We start from the raw sequence: 26,875 nt of genomic DNA, 5'->3' as shown, positions 1-26,875 counted from the left end.
GGTAATATATAAACACAAATAGAAATGAGGAGAGAACTGTGGACTCTCCTTCCATGAAATTTTAAAATGGATATCAATTAACCCAGAGAAAATATTTTTCATTAACACAAGGTAGGGAAAAAGAATGCTCACACCCAGGAATCAAGACAACTAGTTTCTCTCTTAGTTCTGGGGCTCAACAGCTGTTTCATTGCTCAAGTCACTTATTTTGGGGTCTCTGCTGCCTTATTTATAAAAAAGAAGTAACAGCTGCCCAACTAAGTCAGAGGGAATTTGTAAGATACTAATGAGCTAAGTGAAAATGAAATGAAAGCTATTAAAAGATATATAAGGTAAATCTATTGTTGACACACTGTTTAATTCTTTACATTTAACACATTTCTACAGTCTCTGACATCAAAAATAAACAAACATTAACCAATTTCGGAATTGAGCAAAGAGCCTCTTAAGGTTGACCTGCTCAGTTTCAATAGCTACAGAGCAGCAGAGAAATAAACCAGTCCTATGACTCCTACTACAATGCTCTTTAGACACACCATGCTGATCTTCTTCCACATGGTTCAAATCACTAGCTTAACCTTCAGTAGAAACGGATAAAACAGCCTGATCTGACTGTTATCTTTAAGAGCATCTAAACACCCAAGAAATCTACTACATAACCTCAATATTTATAAATTATAAAGTTTTAACCAACTCTCAGGAACTATTTCTGAATATAGTTTCTTTATTAAAAAAAAATTCACTGACCCACTAACAATTATTACATGATATAATAAGTGCAAGAAAGTAAGTTCAGGGGGTAGGTTAAGACTTTGCAATTAAAACATGTCACTTTAAGAACAAAATATATAAAGCAGAAAAACTACCTAAAAGTAGATCACAGAAACAAAGAACAAGTGCCACATATGACTGGACAATGATGTTTGCCATTAGCAATAAAGTAACTAACAAGTTTCAAGTTGTTGACTCTTCAAATACTTAATAAAAGAAAAAAATGATAGATGGAAAAAAAAGAAAAGCATTTCAAGATAATTCATATGCACAATTTAGTTTAATTCTACTTCAATGAAACATACATCTTTAATAAGGAAGTGGCATTTAACATGTTGTCTTTAATTACAGTGTATAATTTATACTGATTTATGTGATCACTCTAATTTTGTACTCTTAAAAATGGTATACTTTAATACACAACACATTTTCATTTCTAAGAGAAAAAGATGAATTACTGACCAAATTTTTCTTTTGCTTCGGTAGGTTAACTGGTTCAAAAACAGATACAACATTTCCATAGGATGCTGCAATCTTTTAAAAAGAAAAAAGAAAGAAAACTTATGGCTATGTTAACTTACTTATGAATCAAAAGAACAAAAGAAATTAACAGTATAACTTAAAAAATACCCAACACAGGGCTTCCCTGGTGGCGCAGTGGTTGAGAGTCCGCCTGCCGATGCAGGGGACACGGGTTCGTGCCCCGGTCCGGGAAGATCCCACATGCCATGGAGCGGCTGGGCCCGTGAGCCATGGCCGCTGAGCCTGCGCATCCGGAGCCTGTGCTCCGCAACAGGAGAGGCCACAGCAGCGAGAGGCCCGCGTACCGCAAAAAAAAAAAAAAATACCCAACACAAAATTTCTTTCACCAATACTTGAGAATGTCAGTTTTGGGGACTACCATATCTGGATCAGAATTCCAGTGCTGTCACTGTGTACCAGCAAGTTAAGCTCTCTGAACCTTAGTTTCTATCTATATTTACAGTATATATAATACTATCTTCCTAATAGGATTATTTTGAGGGTTGAAATAACATTTGTAAAGCATCTGGTAAAGAATTATCTATATAAGATGCATAGTAAATGTTAATTTCCTTCCTCACAGAAGAAAATGTATTGATGTATTCCTTGTCAAGTATGGAATTTGACGTGACTTAAAAATCAAGTTTTTAGGTTATCTGTCTTCAAAGTTCAGAATTCTGTCAGTGTATATTTAACTTTTTAGAAGTAAAACTTAGATCTATTCCTTTGTAAACTCTCTAAGGAGTATTTTTTTCAATATTCTATTTTATTTGAGTAACTTTCAAATATTTACTCTTAAATCAATGAAGCATAACCCTTGCTGGCTCTGTTTTATAAGGTAGCTACTACTATAGCTTGAGTGAGTCACAAATGAAGAACATTAAAACATCAGAAATCAGACAGATATATAGATAGAATGAATGATCAGGGATAAAAATAAGAACATATAATCTAGTGAAGACAGTAAGAAATGAGGATGTAACATACATAATGGAAAAAAAAACTTTCAATGGATATTTTAAAGTGTTCTGAGGAGATCTTAGAAGGTAGAAATCATCTGCACTGACTTCACCTGGGAGTATTTAGTTTGCGCCTTTAAATGTGGATAGAATTTCAAACTGCAGTGAGTGTTCAATTTTAGAAATAGGGCATAGTATGAACACAAGTGTACATCTTTTTTTTTAATATTTATTTATTTGGCTGCTCCAGGTCGTAGTCGCGGCACGTGAAATCTTCGTTGCCGCATGCAGGATCTAGTTCCCTGACCAGGGATTGCACCTGGGGCCCCTGCATTGGGTGTGTGGAGTCTTAACCACTGGACTACCAGGGAAGTCCCCACGAGTGTAAATATTAAAAGAGGTAAAGTACGTTGGGAGGTGACTGAGCACCAGCCCAGGCAGAAGAGAGAAATAATGGACATGAGGCCAAAAAGGCAAGTGTGAGTGGGTTAAATAAGGTCTCAAACCAAGGTGAACAATTTGAACTTTTCTAAGTTCATGGGAAACTAAGAATGGTTTTAAGCAAATGAATAACAAGTCAAATGCAGATGAATTTTCTTAGGAAAATTAATCTGGTAGTACAAATAAAAAAACAGTAATGATAAAATATTGATGCCCTATGGTATCAAGAAGCATTTCCTTCTAAAAGGTAAACAGAAATCCCAAGTACCAAAATCTACAAATTTTCGTCTTGATACCTTAAGGAATCATTTGAGTATACTGTTTTCTGTAAAACAAAGGAAATTTACCCTTTATTAGAATAATTATAAAACCAAATGACCTCTTCATTCTAACCTGGATTTCATGTAATATAGATTAAAAGATAACTCATATTGAAAATTTCTAAAATTAGATTTCCAACATTAACAAGCCCTATGTGAATCTAAATGGTATAAGTAAGTTTTTATATACAATCAAGATTACAGAACTACAGAGCTACGAGATCAAACAAACATGAAGAGAAAGGGAAAAAAGTCTCAAGGATTTTTAGCATTCCATAATAAAAACCACTTTCGTAGTACAGTGAGAATGAAAGGCATGAACAAAAGAAAGACAGATGAGATACCTGTAACTCTACTGAAAGGAAGGAACACAGGAATAACAAAAAGAACAGTAGTCCAAAAAGTAGGCAAAGACTACAAGAGTTGAAACTCCTTTGTTACGAGTATCTTTAAACTAGGTCCCAAGAAGTAACTTTTCAGAATGGCAGCCTTATTAGGAATGATTACATTAAAAAAATAAGGTTGGGCCCATTTTGATTTCTCACACAAAATGTTCTGGTAGAATCACAAACAATATACATGAATTAAGTATCTACCAAAAAAATTAAATTTGCAAAGTTCAGCCTAGTCTAGCTGCAACTGTACCTAGGCCTGGTCATCTATGCCTATATGGTGCTATATTAAGCTATACACTATACTGCCTATAAGTTATAACTCTCCCAACTCTGGTACTATACAGAACTGTATTTAACCTGATGTTAAATCATATGCCCTGTTTCTTTTTTTTTTTTTTTGCGGTACGCGGGCCTTTCACTGTTGTGGCCTCTCCCGTTGCGGAGCACAGGTTCCAGATGCGCAGGCTCAGCGTCCATGGCTCACAGGCTCAGCCGCTCCACGCGGCATGTGGGATCTTCCCGGACTGGGGCACGAACCCGTGTCCCCGGCATTGGCAGGCGGACTCTCAACCACTGCGCCACCAGGAAAGCCCATGCCCTGTTTCTTTTGTTTTCTGTTGCTTTTTTACTTTCAAGGTAACTTTATACTTTCCATGTGTAAACGGAAGTTCAAATTAAATTTTTCATTTTTCTTATAGACTTGGAATAAATTATTCAAAAAATTATCAATTTATGTTCATTTTTGTACAAAGTTTATCTAGAAGTTACAAGGAGATAACTACCTGTTTACAGACAAAAAAGGACTCTAACAACAATTTCTTTTCAGGGTTTATTTCTAAATAGACTGAAGTTTATTGTCACTCCTTTCCCTCAATCCAATCAATTTTTAAATAAGTAAGCTTTATACCTATTCTACAGGTAATATTACATTTGTTTGTCAATTCATGGAGAAAACTATGCTATATTTCAAGATTATATGAGAACAGAATTCCTGACAATCTCTAAGATACATCTGAGTCAGGAATTTTGTTCTCTAGAGTGCATCTTAGAGAGCCAAAGAAATCTGTAGCTACATTGTCTTGGAAACACAGCAAGTCTCTAATTCAATAGGAAATAGATACTTCAGAGACTATACTTATAAAAACCATATTCAAAACAAATCTCATATCACCACAAGATTACAAACCTTGCCTTGTTGCATTGAACAATCTACACATCCTACTTGAATATTTCCATGTTTAGCTCCTGGGATTATTTGCAGTCTTTCAAAATCACTTCCCAGTATAACAATGTCACATCCAGAGGCATAAGCCTAAAAACAAAGAAAAAAATGAACAAAGTAAAATAAAAATGATAAAATTGTCAAGAAAATATTTATCATGTATAACACTGGCATTAAATATTAACAGACTAATTTTAAATATTTTAAAAAATCTTATTTGAGAATATTCCCCTTACCTCCCATATATAGTCCCATCAGTCAGTCCTTTCTGCAAAATATATACCAATTCCTTTCACTTTTTCCATCTCCACTGAATGCTACTGCCCTTATCTAAACTACCATAATCTCTCTCCTGCATTATTGTTTATACTCTGACTGCTTCCATTCTTGCTTCCCTCTAATTCCTTTCCACACACAGACAAGAGTGATCTTTTAAAAATGTTTATTACACCAAGTAATTTTCCCTTCAATAGTTTCCTCATCGCACTTGGAATAAAATCTCAACTTCTTATCAATGTCAATGCCCTAAATGATTGTCCTAATTCCCCAAATCCATCTCAAGCTACTCTTTCATTCCCTCAATTGGCTCCTGCCCTTACATTGCCCTTCTTTCTGTTTCTTGGGCGTAACAATCTTTTTTCACCTCAAGGTGGTTTACCTTCCTTCTATCTGCCTGGTCTTTGTCTAACTAGTTTCTTTTCAACATTCATGTCTCAGTTCCTGAATATACTCATATTGATCAATATTCTTCCCCCCTCCCCTAATTACTTTCCATCACACTACTCTTCTTCTTCTTCATAGCATATACCACAATTTGTAAATATCTTGCTTGTTATCCATTTCCATTACTACAAGTTAAGGTCCAAGACGAAAAAGTAGGGTTCAAGTTTATCTTGTTCTCTGCTCTTAGATCACAGGAGTTTCTTCCATTTAAGAGTACGTGGCTGTCGTCCTAGAATTTACATGCAGCATAATTCTGAAAATAAAATATCTATCACAAACTGCTTTCCATCCTAAGTTCTTAAAATTTTAGTAATTCTTTACTTTCTCATCACTTTTGCACATATACATACACCTTACTTAATGTAAAAAATATTATACTTAATATATACTTCATGACCGTAATTCCTACCAAAGCCAAAATGGTTCTGTACAAGCTACCAAAAAATATTAGAAAAGGGACTTGAAAGAACATACAAATAAATCTGCTCACATTATCAACAAGAAAATGAGGCCTAAATTGGCCGACAACTTCTTAGTGGCAGAGTGGGCTTGAGAACTCTGATCTCTTGATTTTTGATCTAGTGCTATTTTGATGTCAGAACAGGAACTTCCCTAGTTAAGCATGCTTGTCTGGAATTTTCCTAAAAGGAATTAGGGGAAATCAAGTCTGTTTCTACTAGTGCCACACAGTGGAAAAAACTGGCTCAGTAAACAAACAAAAAACCTCATGATGGTCTGCTCACCTAGGTGTAAATATCCACAATAGGATCATAAGGCTTGTCACAAGACTAACAGCCAGAATAAATTCCAAAAACTAATTTATGAAAAATGTCATTAACAATACTCTAAAATACCTTAATATTTTAGAAACTGATTTTCTCCTGAATATTATATTTTGATAAAATACTGATTGTCACTGTTTACCAAAATACTGTATTAAATTTGGAATGTTTACAATGTAGATTTCCTCCTCACTAAACAAAATTTTTTCAGTTTCCATTAACTAGAATATACATATATTTTAAAATGTGTTCATAACTTTGCCTTCTTTTTGTTTACCTGCAATTATATATCTACTTACAGATATTGTGTTGCACCTATTTTTGTCAATCAGGACTCTAAGTTTTCCTGAATTAAGTCTACATGAATCCTGAAGTACCTCACAAAATTACTGTTTATTTCAACAAGTATTAAACATTTATAAACTTGATAAATGCAAAGTTACCTCAGAAATAAACATCTATCCCTATAGAAAGATGCCAACTTATAATACAAATAAACCTTGATCATTCAAAGACTTATCTGGTTCTGGATTACCCTTGTTCTTTTGCTGCTGCTATTATACTATCACTGCCTGTCAGTTAATTTTTCCTTAGTGACGGCACTAGAAGGTGCAAAGCTATCTATCCCTAGTTTTGGCAAACTTTAAATTGAATAAAAATTATTGATCTTCATCTGGAATATCTCTGTCATTTAGTCCTCACTTTCTTCTTTCAGAGTTATAACTAATGGATGGCAATAAACTGGTAAATGGGGAAAAAACAAAAAACAAATATAACGAACTGCAGTTTACAGTTCATCAGTTGACTATTATCCTTGGGGCTTATAATAAAAACAACTTCTGGTTTTCTTGACTACAGAATTTTAATTTTTATAGTTTATTTGACTAAATATAAAATGCATTAGAGACTCAAACTCTATTTGTGTTTTGTTCCATTTCTTAATCATTTTCAAGAATGTGTAAACATCTTAAAAATCCTGCTGTGCACAGAATACTGGTTGAATAAACTGTGGTACATAGCCACGATGGAGTATTAAACAGCTATAAAAACAATGAGGAAGAAATCTATGAACTGACTTGGAGTGATTTCTAGGGGATATTATAAAGTGAAAAAAAAAAAGTAGAAAAGAGCATATATGGCAATTTTTTGTGTGTAAGGAACAAGGAAAATAAAACACGTGTACCTGGCTTGCTACAAAAAGGAACAAAGGGAGAATAAAACTAGGGAAAAATGAAGTTGGATACCTACAAAAGGGGAGAAGATGAAGTGGAAGCAAAGAATAACACTTCTGAGTATAACATTTTATATACTCACGACTTCTTTTTAAAATTGAAGTATAACTGACCTACAGCACTCTGTTAGTTCCAGGTGCACAACTCCGTGATTCTACATTTCCATACATTATAAAGTGATCATCATTAAGTCTAGTTATTATGTGTCACCATACAAAGATATTACAGTATTATTGACTATATTCCCCATGCTGTACATTTAATGCCCATGACTCATTTATTTTGTAACTGGAAGTTTCTATTTCTTAATCTCCCTTACCTATTTCACTTATCACTCCCACCTCCCCCTTCCCTCCGCTCTGGCAACCACATTTGTCCCCTGTATCTATGAGTCTGTTACCGTTCTGCTGTTTGTTCATTTGTTTTGTTTTTTAGATTCCACATATAAGTGAAATCATACGGTATTTGTCTTTGTCTGACTTACTTCACTTAGCATAATACCCTCCAGGTCCACACATATTGTCACAAATGGCAAGATTCCATTCTTTTTTTATGGCTGAGTAATATTCTACTGTGTGTGTATACATGTATACACACACACACACACACACACACACCTTTATCCATTCATCTACCAGTGGACACTAGTTATGACTTTTGAAACACGTTAACATCATACATATTCAAAAAATTGATTTAAATCAATCAGAATGGGGGGGAGGTGAAACAAAGGAACTAAGTACATTTCAAACAAATACTATATCTACACTGAAAGAAAGAAGGCAGGAAGGAACTAAGTAACTTATGAACACAGAATTTGACTATACGTTTGCAGCCTTGGAGAGTGAGAAGGAAAAAACTAGTCTTCCTCCCGTGTTTCTCCTTTGCTCTCACATTATTACCACATTCACAACACTTCTGACAACAGATATGGGGGGGGTTTTAACCACACCAAGCAAGCAATTATGTGACACCAACTGAGTATCCTACAATTTAACTCAGTCCTGACACTATCTGCCTGGAGATAGCATCAGATCCCACAAGTTAAGGGCTCAGCCTTAACTGAGACTGCCCTCCACTTCAGATGCTAATCACAAATAGTAGGTCCTCAGATTACCCACAACTTCTGTCCCAGTCAAAGGTTCCCATGACCTCTTCCCCCTTGGATTTATTTGCTAAAACAGTGCGAAGAACTCAGGGAAACACTTATGCTTACCAGTGTGATAAAGGATACAAATAAACAGCCAGAAAAAGAGATGGGGGCGGGGAGGGGGGCACTTTTTTGTGCTTTCCTCTATCTTTCATTCACTGTAGTCATCTGAGCCTATTTTTTCTTCTTGACAGGGCCAAATGCTAAGTGCTTTTCACTGGTATCCCATTTAATCCTCACAACAAATCCTGTGAGATATTTACTATAATCAATCCATTTTACTGATAAGGAAACTCGAACTTAGATTGAGTAATTGGCTCAAGTCTCAGAGCTAGTATCAGACACAAATGAGACTGAAAGCAAGTTATAACTAATGGGAAAGAACATGCTCTTACTCCTTCTGCTATGCTGCCATACAATGCCTTATAAATAAACATGATGTGAATTTAATAACTGTCCCCTAATTTCTTCCTATAATTAAAAATGACTTCTTTGGATGTAAAGCAACCAGAATTCCCATAACTGCTCATACGAATGTAAAATAAAATGGTCCCACTACTTTGGAAAGGTAAACACAGGCACACTCAATGATCCAGCAATTCTACCTCTAAGTTTATACCCAACAGAAATGTGTCTATATGTACACTAAGAGACATGTACAAGAACATTCATAGCTATTCATAAAAGCTCCAAAGTAGAACCAACTCAAACATATAATAGAATGCATAAATAAACTGTAGTATATATATTTTAAATGGATAGCCACCAAGGACCTACTGTATAGCACAGGGAACTCTGCTCAATATTCTGTAACAACCTAATTGGGAGAACAATTTGAAAAAGAATAGATACTTATAACTGAATCACTTTGTTGTACACCTGAAACTAACACAACATTGTTAATCAACTGTACTCCAATGTAAAATAAAAAGTTAAAAAAAAAACTGCAGTATAATCATACAATGGAATACTATAAAGCAATGGTTCTCAAACTCTCTGGTTTCAGTAATCCTTTGTACACTTAAGAAAATACTGAGGATAACCACCCTAGCTTCTCCCTCCCCAAGAGCTTTAGTTTGTGTGGGTTATCACTATCAATATTTACTCTTTTAGAAAACTGAGAAAATATAATACACTAATTGATAAGGTAATCAAAACTTCCCAACAAATAAAAGCCCAGGACCAGTTGGCTTTACCAGTGAATTCTACGAAACATTTAAAGAATAATTAACACCAATCCTTGTCAAACCCTTCCAAAAAACTGAAGAGGCCATTTAACAAGGTCAACATCACCGTTATACCAAAGCTACACAAGGCACTATAAGAAAAGAAAATTACAGGCCAATTTCCCTGATGAATATAGATGCAAAAATCTTGAACAAAATACTAGCAAACTGATTTCAAGCCCACATTAAAAAGATCTTATACCATAATCAAGTGGGATTTACCCCTGGGATGCAAGGATGGTTCCATAAAGGCCATATATGACAAGCTTATAGCTAATATACTCAATGATAAAAAGCTAAAAGCTTTCCTCTAAGATCAGGAAAAAGACAAGGATGCACACACTCCCACCAATTCTATTCAACATAATATTGGAAGTCCTAGCCAGAGCAATTAGGCAAGAAAAAGAAATAAAAGGCATTCGAATCAGAAAGGAAGATGTAAAATTGTCTGTTTGCAGAAGACAAGATATTACATATAGAAACCCTAAAGATTCCACCAAAAAACTGTTAGAACTAAGAAATGAACTCAGCAAAACTGCAGAATACAAAATCAACATACAAAAATCAACTGCATTTCTATATGCTAACAATAAACTATTCAAAAAAGAAATTAAGAAAATCCAATTTACAATAGCATCAAAAATAAAATACTTAAGAGTAAATGGAACCAAGGTGAAAAGTCTTGTACACAGAAAACTGTAAGACATTGATTAAAGAAGCTGACAACACAAATAAATGAAAAGACATTTTCTGTTCTTGGACTGGAAGAATTAATATTGTTGAAATGTCCATACTACACAAAACCATCTATAGATTCAATGTAATCTCTATCAAAATTCCAGGGGCATTTTTCACATAGGGAAAAAAAAAATCCTAAAATTCACATGGAACCACAGAAGACCCCAAATAGCCAAAGCAATCTTAAAGAAAAACTAAGCTGGAACCATCACATTTCCTTATTTCAAACCATGTTGCAAAGCTATAAAAATCAAAACAGTATGGTGAAGGCGGAAGATGGCGGAAGAGTAAGACGCGGAGATCACCTTCCTCCCCACAGATACACCAGAAATACATCTACACGTGGAACAGCTCCTACAGAACACCTGCTGAAGGCTGGCAGAAGACCTCAGACCTCCCAAAAGGCAAGAAACTCCCCACATACCTGGGTAGGGCAAAAGAAAAAAAGAAAAAACAGAGACAAAAGAATAGGGACGGCACCTGCACCAGTGGGAGGGAGCTGTGAAGGAGGAAAAGTTTCCACACACTAGGAAGCCCCTTCGCGGGCGGAGACTGCGGGAGGCGGAGGGGGGAGCTTCGAAGCCGCGGAGGAGTGCACAGCAACGGGTGCGGAGGGCAAAGCGGGAAGATTCCCGCACAGAGGATCGGTGCCGACCGGCACTCACCAGCCCGAGAGGCTTCTCTGCTCACCCGCCAGGGCGCGCGGGGCTGCGAGCTGAGGCTCTGAGGCTCGGGTTTCGGTTTCGGACGGAGCGCAGGGAGAGGACTGGGGTTGGCGGCTTGAACAAAGCCTGAAGGGGTTAGTGCACCACAGCTAGCCGGGAGGGAGTCCGGAGTCCGGGGAAAAGTCTGCACCTGTCGAAGAGGCAGGAGACTTTTCCTTCCCTCTTTGTTTCCTGGGGCGTGAGGAGAGGGGTTTAAGAACGCTGCTTAAAGGAACTCCAGAGACGGGCGCGAGCCGCGGCTAAAAGCGCGGACCCCAGAGACGGGCGCGAGCCGCAGCTGAAAGCGCGGACCCCAGAGACGGGCGCGAGCCGCAGCTGAAAGCGCGGACCCCAGAGACGAGCGCGAGCCGCGGCTGAAAGCGCAGAATCCAGAGACGGGCGGAAACCGCGGCTAAAAGCGGACCCCAGAGGCGGGCGGGAGACGTTAAGGCTGCTACTGCCGCCACCAAGGGGCCTGTGTGCGAGCACAGGTCACTCTCCACACCCCTCTTCCGCGGAGCCTGTGCAGCCCGCCACTGCCAGATTCCCGGGATCCAGGGACAACTTCCCCGGGAGAACGCACAGCACGCCTCAGGCTGGTGCAAGTCACGCCGGCCTTTGCCACCGCAGGCCCGCCCCGCACTCCGTGCCCCTCCCTCCCCGCCGGCCTGAGTGCGCCAGAGCCCCCGAATCAGTGGCTCTTTTAACCCCGTCCTGTCTGAGCAAAAAACAGACGCCCTCCAGCGACCTACACGCAGTGGCAGGGCCAAATCCAAAGCTGAGCCCTGGGAGCTGTGAGAACAAAGAAGAGAAAGGGAAATCTCTCCCAGCAGCCTCAGAAGCAGCGGATTAAAGCTCCGAAATCAACTTGATATACCCTGCATCTGTGGAATACCTGAATAGACAACCAATCATCCCAAATTAAGGAAGTGGACTTTAGGAGCAAGATCTATGATTTTTTCCCTTTTCCTCTTTTTGTGACTGTGTATGTGTATGCTTCTGTGTGAGATCTTGTTTGTATAGTCTTGCTTCCACCATTTGTCCTAGGGTTCTATCCGTCCATGGTTTTTTCTTAAAATTTTTTTCTTAATAATCAATTTTAATTTTAATAACGTTATTATACTTTACCTTCGTCCTTTCTTTCTTTCCTTCCTTCCCTCCTTTATACAACGAATCATCCCAAATTGAGGAGGTGGTCTCTGACAGCAAGATTTATGATTTTTCCCCCTTTACCTCTTTTAGTGAGGGTGTATGTGTATGCTTCTGTGTAAGATTTTGTCAGTATAGCTTTGCTTCCAACATTTGTCCTAAGGTTCTATCCGTCCCTTTTTTTTTTCCTAAATAAGAATTTTTTAATTCAATAACTTTATTATACTTTATTTTATTTTTACTGTATCTTCTTTCTTTCTGTCTTTTTTCCTTCTTTCCCTCCTTCCTTCCTCCCTCCCTCCCTCCCTCCTTTCTTTCCTTCTTGCCTTCTTTCCTTCTTTGCTTCTTTCTTCCTTCCTTCCTACCCTCCTTTCCTTCTTTCTTTCCTCATACTTCTATTAATTCCCTCTACTTTTTCTCCCTTTTATCCTGAGCCGTGTGGATGAAAAGCTCTTGGTGCTCCAGCCAGGAGGCAGGGCTCTGCCTCTGAGGTAGGAGAGCCAACTTCAGGACACTGGTCAACAAGAGACCTCCCAGCTCCACATAATATCAAACGGCGAAAATCTCCCAGAGACCTCCATCTTAACACCAGCACCCAGCTTCACTCAACAACCAGCAAGCCACAGTGCTGGAAAACCTATGCCAAACAACTAGCAAAACAGGAACACAACCCCACCCATTAGCAGAGAGGCTGCCTAAAATCATAATAAGGCCACAGACACCCCAAAACACACCACCAGACGTGAACCTGCCCACTAGAGAGACAAGATCCAGCCTCATCCACCACAACACAGGCACTAGTCCCCTCCACCAGGAAGCCTACACAACCCACTGAACCAACCTTAGCCACTGGAGACAGACATCAAAAACAGGAGGAACTAGGAACCTGCAGCCTGCAAAAAGGAGACTCCAAACACAGTAAGATAACCAAAATGAGAAGACAGAAAAACACACAGCAGATAAAGGAGCAAGATAAAAATGCACCAGACCTAACAAATGAAGAGGAAATAGGCAGTCTACCTGAAAAAGAATTCACAATGATAGTAAGGTTGATCCGAAATCTTGGAGATAGAATGGACAATAGAATGGACAAAATGCAAGAATCAGTTAACAAGGACCTAGAAGAACTAAAGATGAAACAAGCAACGATGAACAACACAATAAATGAAATTAAAAGTACTCTAGATGGGATCAATAGCAGAATAACTGAGGCAGAAGAATGGATAAGTGACCTGGAAGATAAAATAGTGGAAATAACTACTGCAGAGCAGAATAAAGAAAAAAGAATGAAGAGAACTGAGGACAGTCTCAGAGACCTCTGGGACAACATTCGAATTATAGGGGTTCCAGAAGAAGAAGAGAAAAAGAAAGGGACTGAGAAACTATTTGAAGAGATTATAGTTGAAAACTTCCCTAATATGGGAAAGGAAATAGTTCATCAAGTCCAGGAAGCACAGAGAGTCCCATACAGGATAAATACAAGGAGAAATACGCCAAGACACATATTAATCAAACTGTCAAAAATTAAATACAAAGAAAGCATATTAAAAGCAGCAAGGGAAAAACAACAAATAACACATAAGGGAATCCCCATAAGGTTAACAGCTGATCTCTCAGCAGAAACCCTACAAGCCAGAAGGGAGTGGCAGGACATACTGAAAGTGATGAAGGAGAAAAACCTGCAGCCAAGACTACTCTACCCAGCAAGGATCTCATTCAGATTTGATGGAGAAATTAAAACCTTTACAGACAAGCAAAAGCTGAGAGAGTTCAGCACCACCAAACCAGCTTTACAACAAATGCTAAAGGATCTTCTCTAGACAAGAAACACAAGAGAAGGAAAAGACCTATAATAACGAACCCAAAACAATTTAGAAATGGGAATAGGAACATACATATCGATAATTACCTTAAATGTAAATGGATTAAATGCTCCCACCAAAAGACACAGATTAGCTGAATGGATACAAAAACAAGACCCTTATATATGCTGTCTACAAGAGACCCACTTCAGACCTAGAGACACATACAGACTGAAAGTAAGGGGATGGAAAAAGATATTCCATGCAAATGGAAACCAAAAGAAAGCTGGAGTAGCAATTCTCATATCAGACAAAATAGACTTTAAAATAAGGACTATTAAAAGAGACAAAGAAGGACACTACATAATGATCAAGGATCGATCCAAGAAGAAGATATAACAATTGTAAATATTTATGCACCCAACATAGGAGCACCTCAATACATAAGGCAAATACTAACAGCCATAAAAGGGGAAATCGACAGTAACACATTCATAATAGGGGACTTTACCACCCCACTTTCACCCATGGACAGATCATCCAAAATGAAAATAAATAAGGAAACACAAGCTTTAAATGATACATTAAACAAGATGGACTTAATTGATATTTATAGGACACTCCATCCAAAAACAACACAATACACATTTTTCTCAAGTGCTCATGGAACATTCTCCAGGATAGATCATACCTTAGGTCACAAATCAAGCCTTGGTAAATTTAAGAAAATTGAAATTGTATCAAGTATCTTTTCTGACCACAACGCCATGAGACTAGATATCAATTACAGGAAAAGATCTGTAAAAAATACAAACACATGGAGGCTAAACAATACACTACTTAATAATGAAGTGATCACTGAAGAAATCAAAGAGAAAATCAAAAAATACCTAGAAACAAATGACAATGGAGACACAACGACCCAAAACCTGTGGGATGCAGCAAAAGCAGTTCTAAGGGGGAAGTTTATAGCAATACAAGCCCACCTTAAGAAGCAGGAAACATCTCGAATAAACAACCTAACCTTGCACCTCAAGCAATTAGAGAAAGAAGAACAAAAAAACCCCAAAGCTAGCAGAAGGAAAGAAATCATAAAAATCAGATCAGAAATAAATGAAAAAGAAATGAAGGAAACAATAGCAAAGATCAATAAAACTAAAAGCTGCTTCTTTGAGAAGATAAACAAAATTGATAAACCACTAGCCAGACTCATCAAGAAAAAAAGGGAGAAGACTCAAATCAATAGAATTAGAAATGAAAAAGGAGAGGTAACAACTGACACTGCAGAAATAAAAGAGATCATGAGAGATTACTACAAGCAACTCTATGCCAATAAATTGGACAATCTGGAAGAAATGGACAAATTCTTAGAAAGGCACAACCTGCCAAGACTGAATCAGGAAGAAATAGAAAATATGAACAGACCAATCACAAGCACTGAAATTGAAACTGTGATTAAAAATCTTCCAACAAAGAAAAGCCCAGGACCAGATGGCTTCACAGGCGAATTCTTTCAAACATTTAGAGAAGAGCTAACACCTATCCTTCTCAAACTCTTCCAAAATATAGCAGAGGGAGGAACACTCCCAAACTCCTTCTACGAGGCCACCATCACCTTGATACCAAAACCAGACAAGGATGTCACAAAGAAAGAAAACTACAGGCCAGTATCACTGATGAACATAGATGCAAAAATCCTCAACAAAATACTAGCAAACAGAACCCAACAGCACATTAAAAGGATCATACACCATGATCAAGTGGGGTTTATTCCAGGAATGCAAGGATTCTTCAATATACGCAAATCTATCAATGTGATAAACCATATTAACAAACTGAAGGAGAAAAACCATATGATCATCTCAATAGATGCAGAGAAAGCTTTTGACAAAATTCAACACCCATTTATGATAAAAACCCTGCAGAAAGTAGGCATAGAGGGAACTTCCCTCAACATAATAAAGGCCATATATGACAAGCCCACAGCAAACATCATCCTCAATGGTGAAAAACTGAAAGCATTTCCACTAAGATCAGGAACAAGACAAGGTTGCCCACTCTCACCACTCTTATTCAACATAGTTTTGCAAGTTTCAGCCACAGCAATCAGAGAAGAAAAGGAAATAAAAGGAATCCAAATCGGAAAAGAAGAAGTAAAGCTGTCACTGTTTGCAGATGACATGATCCTATACATAGAGAACCCTAAAGATGCTACCAGAAAACTACTAGAGCTAATCAATGAATTTGGTAAAGTGGCAGGATACAAAATTAATGCACAGAAATCTCTGGCATTCCTATATACTAATGATGAAAAATCTGAAAGTGAAATCAAGAAAACACTCCCATTTACCACTGCAACAAAAAGAATAAAATATCTAGGAATAAACCTACCTAAGGAAACAAAAGACCTGTATGCAGAAAATTATAAGACACTGATGAAAGAAATTAAAGATGATACAAATAGATGGAGAGATATACCATGTTCTTGGATTGGAAGAATCAACATTGTGAAAATGACTCTACTACCCAAAGCAATCTATAGATTCAATGCAATCCCTATCAAACTACCACTGGCATTTTTCACAGAACTAGAACAAAAAATTTTGCAATTTGTATGGAAACACAAAAGACCCCGAATAGCCAAAGCAATCTTGAGAACGAAAGAAGGAACTGGAGGAATCAGGCTCCCTGACTTCAGACTATACTACAAAGCTACAGTTATCAAGACGGTATGGTACTGGCACAAAAACAGAAAGATAGATCAATGGAACAGGATAGAAAGCCCAGAGATAAACCCATGCACATATGGACACCTTATCTTTGATAAAGGAGGCAGTAATGTACAGTGGAGAAAGGACAGCCTCTTCAATAAGTGGTGCTGGGAAAACTGGACAGCTACATGTAAAAGTATGAGATTAGATCACTCCCTAACACCATACACAAAAATAAGCTCAAAATGGATTAAAGACCTAAATGTAAGGCCAGAAACTATCAAACTCTTAGAGGAAAACATAGGCAGAACACTCTATGACATAAATCACAGCAAGATCCTTTCTGACCCACCTCCTAGAGTAATGGAAATAAAAACAAAAATAAACAAATGGGACCTAATGACACTTCAAAGCTTTTGCACAGCAAAGGAAACCATAAACAAGACCAAAAGACAACCCTCAGAATGGGAGAAAATATTTGCAAATGAAGCAACCAACAAAGATTAATCTCCAAAATTTACAAGCAGCTCATGCAGCTCAATAACAAGAAAACAAACAACCCAATCCAAAAATGGGCAGAAGACCTAAATAGACATTTCTCCAAAGAAGATATACAGACTGCCAACAAACACATGAAAGAATGCTCAACATCATTAATCATCAGAGAAATGCAAATCAAAACTACAATGAGATATCATCTCACACCAGTCAGAATGGCCATCATCAAAAAATCTAGAAACAATAAATGCTGGAGAGGGTGTGGAGAAAAGGGAACACTCTTGCACTGCTGGTGGGAATGTGAATTGGTTCAGCCACTATGGAGAACAGTATGGAGGTTCCTTAAAAAACTACAAATAGAACTACCATATGACCCAGCAATCCCACTACTGGGCATATACCCTGAGAAAACCGAAATTCAAAAAGAGTCATGTACCAAAATGTTCATTGCAGCTCTATTTACAATAGCCCGGAGATGGAAACAACCTAAGTGCCCATCATCGGATGAATGGATAAAGAAGATGTGGCACATATATACAATGGAATATTACTCAGCCATAAAAAGAAACGAAATTGAGCTATTTGTAATGAGGTGGATAGACCTAGAGTCTGTCATACAGAGTGAAGTAAGTCAGAAAGAAAAAGACAAATACCGTATGCTAACACATATATATGGAATTTAAGAAAAAAAAATGTCATGAAGAACCTAGGGGTAAGGCAGGAATAAAGACGCAGACCTCCTAGAGAACGGACTTGAGGTTATGGGGAGGGGGAAGGGTGAGCTGTGACAGGGCGGGAGAGAGTCATGGACATATACACAGTAACAAACGTAGTAAGGTAGATAGCTAGTGGGAAGCAGCCGCATGGCACAGGGATATTGGCTCGGTGCTTTGTGACAGCCTGGAGGGGTGGGATAGGGAGGGTGGGAGGGAGGGAGACGCATGAGGGAAGAGATATGGGAACATATGTATATGTATAACTGATTCACTTTGTTATAAAGCAGAAACTAACACACCATTGTAAAGCAATTGTACCCCAATAAAGATGTTAAAAAAAAAAAAAAAACAGTATGGTATTGGCATAAAAACAGACACATGGCCAAAGGAACAGAATCATGAGCCCAGACATAACCCACACATATATGGTCAACTAATCTTTGACAAAGGTGCCAAGAATATACAACAGAGAAAAGACAGTTTCTTCCATAAATTGATGCTGGGAAAACTGTACATCCACATACAAAAGAATAAAATCGGACCCTTGTCTTACATCACACGCAGAAATCAACTCAAAAATGGATTAAAAACTTAAACCTAAAACCACAAAACTCCTAGAAGAAAACATAGGGGAAAAGGCCCTTGACAATTAGTGATGATTTTTTGGACACCAAAAGCACAAGCAACAAAAGCAGTAATAAATAAGTAAGACTACATTAAACTGAAAAGCTTCTGCACAGCAAAAGAAACCACCAACAAAATGAAAAGGCCACCTAAAAATGGGAGAAAATATTTGCAAACCTTATCCGATAAAAAGTTAATATCTAGGGCTTCCCTGGTGGTGCAGTGGTTGAGAGTCTGCCTGCCGATGCAGGGATCGTGGGTTCGTGCCCCGGTCCGGGAAGATCCCACATGCCGTGGAGCGGCTAGGCCCGTGAGCCATGGCTACTGAGCCTGCGCATTCAGAGCCTGTGCTCCGCAACGGGAGAGGCCACAACAGTGAGAGGCCTGCGTACCGCAAAAAAAAAAAAAAGTTAATACCTAAAATACATAAGGAACTCATATAACTCATTACCAGAAATGAACAATTCAATTAAAAATGGGCAGAAGACTTAGACATTCTTCCAAAGAAGATGTACAAATGGCCAACAGGTACATGAAGAGATGTTCAACATCACTACTCATCAGGGAAATGCCGATCAAAACTGGATGAGATATCACTTCATATCCATTAGGATGCTATCAACAAAAAGATAAAAGTGTTGGCGAAGATGTGAAGAAAGGGAATCTTTGTGCACTCTTGGTGTGAATGTAGATTGGCACAGTCACTGTAAAAAACAGTATGGAAGAGTCCTGAAAAAATTAAAAGCAGAACTACCATATATTCCACCAATCCAACTTCTAGGATTATATCCAAAGATGATGAAATCTCTGTAAGAGATATCTGCACTCCCATATTCATTTCAGCATTGTTCACAATAGCCAAGATATGGAAACAACCTAAGTGTCCATCAGTGAATGAATGGATAAAGAAAATATGTTTTATACACACACACACACACACACACAAACACAAAAGAATATTATTCAGTCATAAAAAAGAAGAAAATTCTGCCACTTGTGACAACCTTGCGGGCATTATGCTAAGTCAGACAGAGAAAGACAAATAATGTATTCCACTTATATGTGGAATCTAAAAACATCGTACTAATAGAAACATTGTACTAACAGAACAGAATGGTGGTTGCCAGGGGCTATGGATGGGGGAAATGGGAGATGTTGGTCAAAGGATACAAACTTTCAGTTATAAGATGAATAAGTTCTAGGGATCTAATGCACGGCATGGTGACTATAGTTAACAATATTGTATTGTACAGTTGCAAGTTGCTATTAGAATAAAGCTTTAATGTTCTCATCATAACAACAACAAAATGGTAATTATGTGAGTTAAAGGATATGTTAACTAACCTTATTGTGGTAAAGATTTCACACTATATATGTGTATCAAATCATCACACTGCATACCTTAAACTTACACAATTTTCATGTAAACTGTATGTCAATAAAGCTTGGGGGGAAAAAATAGAGAGATGAATCTGTACAGAAAATCCAAACTGGATATCATGCAAAAATCACTTGAAATAAACATATCTTCTTATGGATATTTTTAATATATTATTAAAATTAATTCAATCTCTAGAGTTTATACAACATGATGAGTTAATAAGCATGGAAATACACGAAAACAAACTTTAATTCAAAATGGGCTCTGCATCCAAAGTTCATAGCAGCACTATTTACAACAGCCAAGACATGGAAGCAACCTAAGTGTCCATCAACAGATGAATGGATAATGATGTGGTACATATATACAAAGGACTATTACTCAGACATGAAAAAGAATGAAATATTGCCATTTGCAGTGACATGAATGGACCTAGAGAATATCATACTAAGTGAAGTCATAGAGAGAAAGACAAATATTGTATGATATTACTTATATGTGTAATCTAAAAAATAATACAAATGAATCCATATATAAAACAGAAACAGACTCACAGACATAGAAAACAAGCTTATGGTTACCAAAGGGAAAAGGGAGGGGGGCAAGTGATAAATTAGGAGTATGGAATTAACAGATACAAACTACTATACATAAAACAGATAAGCAACAGGATTGACTGTATAATACAGGGGACACTATTCTTGTAATAACCTATAATAGAACATAATCATATATATGTGTGTGTGTATACACACACACACACACACACACACACACACACACACACAATCTCCAAATCACTTTTCTGGACACCTGAAACCAACACAGTATTATGAATCAACTGTCCTTCAACTTTAAAAGTCAATCAATGTAATTCACACATAAACAAAATAAAGAAGAAAAAATAAATAAAATGTGCTGTGTGTGATTTTAAAATAATCCATTTTTACTAAATTCTTAAATAAAAATAACCCATCTCCCTGGTTTTAAATAAAAACCTAAGATGTAATACTATACATAACATTCTAAACCAAAATCTAAAACTAGTTTTATAGATTTTTTCCAAAATAAATTGTTCTGAAAAATTCATTTCAAGGTGCCCTATTACTATCAAAACAAAAAGAACAGCACTGGTTCATCAAATAAATTGCCACACTACCTAAGCTTCAAAATTAATATGTATATATTGTAATTGGTACACTAGCTGCTTCTGTCAAAAGATCTGTAATCAGAATAACCTATTACTAAGCAATGAAAATTAAAGTGAGAAACGAAAATCCTTTTATTAGGCATACATAATATTGGGTTTACTAACTTTGAGACTAAACAAGGTGCAAAGAAAGAACTGAGTTCATATGTGTGCTTTCAAGCATACAACTGAAACATGATTTTTAACTTTAAATTTGGCAGACAACCTTCTCCAATATTCAAAAATTACCCAAGGCTGCCACAGTCAGCATTCTAATTTGGAACTCCTGTGATTTCTGTACTTAGATTTCCTGTTTTCACTGTTTTGTTTTAACCAACCACACCAGGTAAATATCCCAAAGAATTTCTTCCTGGTATACTTCCTGGTTAAATGAGTTATGTTTGGCATGTTGTAATTAACATTATTCTCATTTTTTTAAACACAACATTAAGAATTCGTATTACTTCAATAATTTTAAAGGAACCTTAATACTATTTAAAAAACATAAAATTTTTAAATAGGCTAAATATGTAAAAAGAAGTCCAATTTGTACTCGTAATAGCATATGAGTACCACAAAAATCATTCTTTCTCCAGATACAAACAGTATCAAACTTTCCCCTCCTGTATCTCTCCATCCACAAACATTAACGTGCTTCTCCAAAATAAGAACCTCCTATAAAGGTTTCCCTACAGTGAACAAAACAAAAAGTTAAACTACTATTACAGAAAGAAGGAGAATGCTAATTCAGCCTCCATTTCTCTACCAACACCCGGATAGCTGCAGTCAGTCTTTTGACTTCTAATCTGGGTCCCCTTGGCTGGGAACACAGAGTTGTCTAATACAAAAGGGAGTCTGGAGTTATTACATGTTTGTTATCCCTCGTATAACAAAGGCATTTAAATTCCAAACTAGAGACAGCAAGTCCTAAATATTAACACAATCTGTCTCTTGGAAATTATCTCCCTTTCCATTTCAGTAAAAACACAATTTCAACACGAAGTATGGATAATCTATTGCATGCACAGAAACATTAGAAAATCCAGATTCTAACTAACTATGCCTGTTTTTAACTTATTATTTGTCTTTTACAAATAAAATTTTTATTCTAAAAACAAAAGTTGTCAACAGATTAGGTCCAGGTTGCTCATATACTTTCACTCTAAATACAGTATGAAATTAACAAGGGAAAAGGAGTGAGAGAAAAATTCATGTAAATAAAGAAAAATTAAAAGAATTTTTGCTTCGGATATCTGAAATCTCTCCTGGTTACTCACCTGATATTTATGGCAAAATGCGTAATAAATGACTTTGGAAAAAAATTTTAAACTTTAATTGAAGTATTTTATTTGGACTCAAATCTAAATTATTAAAAATATTTTTTTAAAAACACAATTTTTAATTACATAGATAAGGCTTCTTTATCTATTAGTCATCAATTCAACCAGTATTTATTAAGCACTTTTTATGTGCTATGCATTATAATGAGTTTAGCCTTTATAATAACTGACATTTTTAAGGGTTTTACAGGTACTAAGCAATGAACTTAGCACTTTTTCATGTAACAACCCTATGAATAAGTTCTTCTTTAGCCCCACTTTACAGATAAGAAAAAAAAGAAATTCAAAGAATGTAAAAGAACTTGCCCAGGGATACATAACTAACTATAAGGACTAGGTTGGAAATCAAATTCAGGTAATGACTCTACTATTAGGTGACATCAGTACTTCAATCACTGTTCCAGGCACTCACAATGAAACTGTGGAAGACATACACAAGGCAAGACAGGTCATTAATATAACGAAAGCGCAAATAAAGTGCTTTGAAAGTATAAGAGAAAAGGTCATTGCCTACTAGAAGCTTTCTTATTAAGAGAAAAGTCAAAATTGTTTGATGCCAGTTTAAGTAGTAAAAAAGTATCTAATACTTACATATACTAACTATATTAGTAATTTCATATTTTAAAATCAAGAATCCATGAGAAATGGCACTCAATTTCATTTCAATTTAAAACCTGTCAGACTGTATTCAAAAAATGAGATCTCATCTCTTGTAATCTTTCAAAACAAGAACAAATAAGTTATCTGCAAACATGCAAAGAGATGAATTACGAATGTAAAGTCTGTCTTTAGAGAAGGCATAATGTAACAGGACAAACAAAGTAATTCTTCAAGTGGGCCTGCAAGAAGATTTCATGTCCCTAGCTCAAGTAAAACTGGAATTTGGAGAGAGTTTTTTAGTCTGCACATACCATCTACCATTAATGTTTGCTCTCTTTCTATGAAAAGAAAAAGAAGCCAAAATCAAAAGAGGTTAAAAACAAAATTCAAGGAGTAAACAACAGATTCTACATTTTAGCAAAGACAGTAATTTCAAGAGAGATAAATTTAAGATGTATATAGTGTCCAGCAGACTGAGGGCAAGAAACTTGGTTTATAACGGAATATCAGTTTAATGTTAGAGAGTCAGGGATGGATTAGCTGCAAAGGAAAAAAGATGATTGTTAATAAACTATCACCAAAATTATAGAGACCTGGGATCTCTTTATACTAAATAACAACAAAATGTTTATTTTTACCTTATTTACTGGACTGATTCCTGAGATCTGGAAGAAATCTGCAGTAGGCTTGGTGGGAGATGATTAAAGCCTGGTCTATGGAAACAGACTTTAAAATTCAGTAGAACTGTGCAACAAGCTGCATGATGGCGTAGGATAGTCTTATCTTTGGTACATTAACTCATTTCTCCTTTAACATAACAGAAGCATTCACCAAGATTTTATATACACTTAGAAGGATCATCTAGGTGTATAAATAGGCCATCATATTGTATATGCTTTGAAGTTCATATCACTGCTTACATAGATTCTGAATGCCTTCTCAGAAAAAGTTGTTAGAATTTACATTGGAGGAAGCACTCATATAATTTTAGGAGATGACAGAGAATGTAATGTTACCATCCTATAATCTACCACTAGCAAAATCTTCTTAGGATGATCTTTATTTTCTAAATAGCAAGAGCAGTGAGCAATGTTCAACTGCAGGGAAACTATGGTTGCCCACTGAGACTCTCAGAGTTCACCCTCCTCTTGAGCACTGAAGCGAGGTCAACATTTAGAATTAGAATCTCTAAAACTGCTAGTGTCAAGTGCAAGTTAAGGTGTGTGTGAGTCACTCTACAGGGGAGGTACAGACTCTCTTCAAAAGCAAAGTACTTGGTTGGCACAGATCTAAAAGCACAATTCAGGTATTAAATGCCTACACCATGTTAAATAATGACTACTTTTTTTTCCTATTATTTATTCCGACTGATAAAGATGACCAAAAAAAGTCAAAATCGTTTGAGAAGAAAACCTAGGGCATCTACTAAGATGTTTATTTTGTTTCACTTTTTTATGCAAAATTAAGTTTTAATCACAACTAAGAGATAGCTATTCAAGTTGTAGCAAAAATCATGAGCACTATACATATATTCAGATATAGGCTATCATGTGCAATACTGACTTATAGCTTGAAATTATTATAAAAACTATACTTAATTCTTTAAAAAAAAAAACCGCTATAGTTAAGGCAGAAAATGTCAATATACTGATAAACAGCAAAAGTTTGGGGCCCTCTTCCTTTCACTATCTGGGGAAAACAAATGAAAAACAAGACACTTTCATTTAAACTTTAACCTGGAATTACCACTACACATCAAAGAGGAATTTTACTGAGAAACAGTAATGCAACTTTTAGTAATTAATGTGAACAATCTAAAATAAATATAAGCCTCCCAGGACTACTAAACTGTTACATATGGAATTCAAAGGATGGCAGGAGTGAACCATTTACGAAAAATAGTTTTTTCTTTCCAAAGTTATTCCCAGTGAATTTAAAGAAAAATAAGTGAAAAGCACTGTTTTCACTCACCGCTAGTTGTTGACAGCTACCTGTTTTTAAGACACCCATTCTTTTCAACTACAAAGACACTTGACCTAAACTTAGAGGAAGAAATGAAACCAATCCCAACTATTCCTCAACTTGACAATTAGAGCCTATGGAGTGGGGCAATAAAAAGCCCACATACACATTACACACCAACGATTCTCGGACAAACGATTTTAGTAAACCTCCCCAGCCCAAGGACGTCAGATTAAAAACTTTAAAAATCCTACAAAACATTCTAACTTCCGAGTTTAGCCTCTGTACATTAAATAACTCAATGACCGAAGCGTTACTGCCTCCTTCGTTCTCAAAGGCCAGGTACGCCGGCCCTAAGGAGCTGGGACCTCCGTAGGAGACGCCCCGCGAGGGCGACGAGGCTTTCTCGGCCTCTGCCCGTCACTCTGGGCCGAGCCCGGCTGACTCAGGGGCGCGGACTCGCCACAGGCGACGCGGGAGCCTCCCTCACTCACCGTGAAGCGCTGGTCGCCGACGCTGCCCACGGAGAAGCAGTGGTCGCCGGGGTTCACAGCCCCGGTCAGCACCTGGTGCAGGTTCATGTCGGCGCCTTAATCCAGCAACGTATGTCGCGTCCGGCTCATGCCCGGGGTCAGCGGCCGCTTCCCTCCCTCTTTCCCTCACGGGCGGCGTCTGCTCTTGGGAGGAGACGGCGGCAGCGACAGGCGCCAGGAGCGGGAGCCGCTCAGCTGCGGCCCGCAGCTCATCCCGAGCCCGCGCAGGCGAGGCCCGGAGGGGGCGGACCGGCGAGCGGGCGGAGCGCCGCGCTCTTCCGCGCACCTGTCACAACCCGCGCGGGCCCAGGTGAAACTCGGGGTTGACCCAGCGGCTGCGACCCCGGGCCGACCCACCGGCCAGGAGGGACACGCCGTCCACAACACTTCCTCTGTGTTCTGGGTGGCTGGCCCGGACCGAACCCGAATGGCGCAAGTAGCACCCGCTAGTACTCTGCCCCCTAACCTGGCTTTTCCCTGCTCCGGTGCCGGCCACCCCCACTGGCCTCGGCAGCTCTCTACGCGTCGCTAGGTCCCTTTGGCGGAAATATCGCGAGATTCTCGCGGCGAAAAGGAACACTGCGGTAAACGATTTACTTTTTTACCACAGTGTGCGGAACGGCAAGTGGAAAACGCCTCTTCGAGTGAGATGTTGGCCAATCCAGAGATCCAGTCCACCTAAGGCTCCGCCCACTGCTGAGGACAGACCAATCTCTTTGAGGCTTGTGAGGGACGATGTGCGTTTGAATGTTGAACGTAAGGAACCTAGTAAAAACATAAAGAGCCTTGGAAGAGGTAAGGGTTGTCGAATTATGCTTTAGGTTGGGGCTTAATCTGACTGTTGGGCCAGAAAGCTTAAAAGGGAGAAGTGCATTATAAATGCAGTTGCGGTGTCTTCGGCCCCGGTAGAGACTACAAGTCCCAACAAGCACCGCTCCCCTAGGCGTCCCGCGAATACTCCCAAGTGAATGTGAACCCTGCAGTGTCTCTGTCCCCGCGCAATGGTTACCTCGGCAGGACGCGCGTTTCCAGTTCGCTAAAAAGGAAAATTTTGAAAGGTTTAAACATTTGACAAGTACTAAAATGAAGGGTTTTCGCCAATGTTTAACTTAACATTCGTTTTGAAGTAGTGCTGATAACAGTACTGCAACAGCCCTGCGTTAAGCTGTTTTGGAAAAACCTAAG

The 26,875-nt window shown here is 37.8% G+C and overlaps 1 protein-coding gene across 3 annotated transcripts in view; it reads right to left on the bottom strand.

Annotated features, from left to right (window-relative positions):
* Window positions 1-26,241, bottom strand: part of DMXL1 (Dmx like 1) — a 132,935-nt gene extending 106,694 nt beyond the window's left edge. For all 3 annotated transcript variants that reach the window (XM_079916175.1, XM_079916173.1, XM_079916174.1), the window contains exons 1-3: window positions 25,652-26,241; window positions 4,595-4,720; window positions 1,234-1,305 (exon numbers count right to left, since the gene is read on the bottom strand). In XM_079916175.1, the coding sequence (XP_079772301.1) occupies window positions 1,234-1,305; window positions 4,595-4,720; window positions 25,652-25,738 (285 nt within the window). In that variant the 5' untranslated portion in view covers window positions 25,739-26,241. The remainder of the gene's footprint in view (window positions 1-1,233; window positions 1,306-4,594; window positions 4,721-25,651) is intronic.
* Window positions 26,242-26,875: the final 634 nt, after the last annotated feature.

The sequence above is a fragment of the Stenella coeruleoalba genome (assembly GCF_951394435.1).
Source record: "Stenella coeruleoalba genome assembly, chromosome: 3".
NCBI classification, from domain to species: domain Eukaryota; kingdom Metazoa; phylum Chordata; class Mammalia; order Artiodactyla; family Delphinidae; genus Stenella; species Stenella coeruleoalba.
Note: the sequence above shows the minus strand (reverse complement) of the source record. Positions and strands in the feature narration are given on the sequence as shown.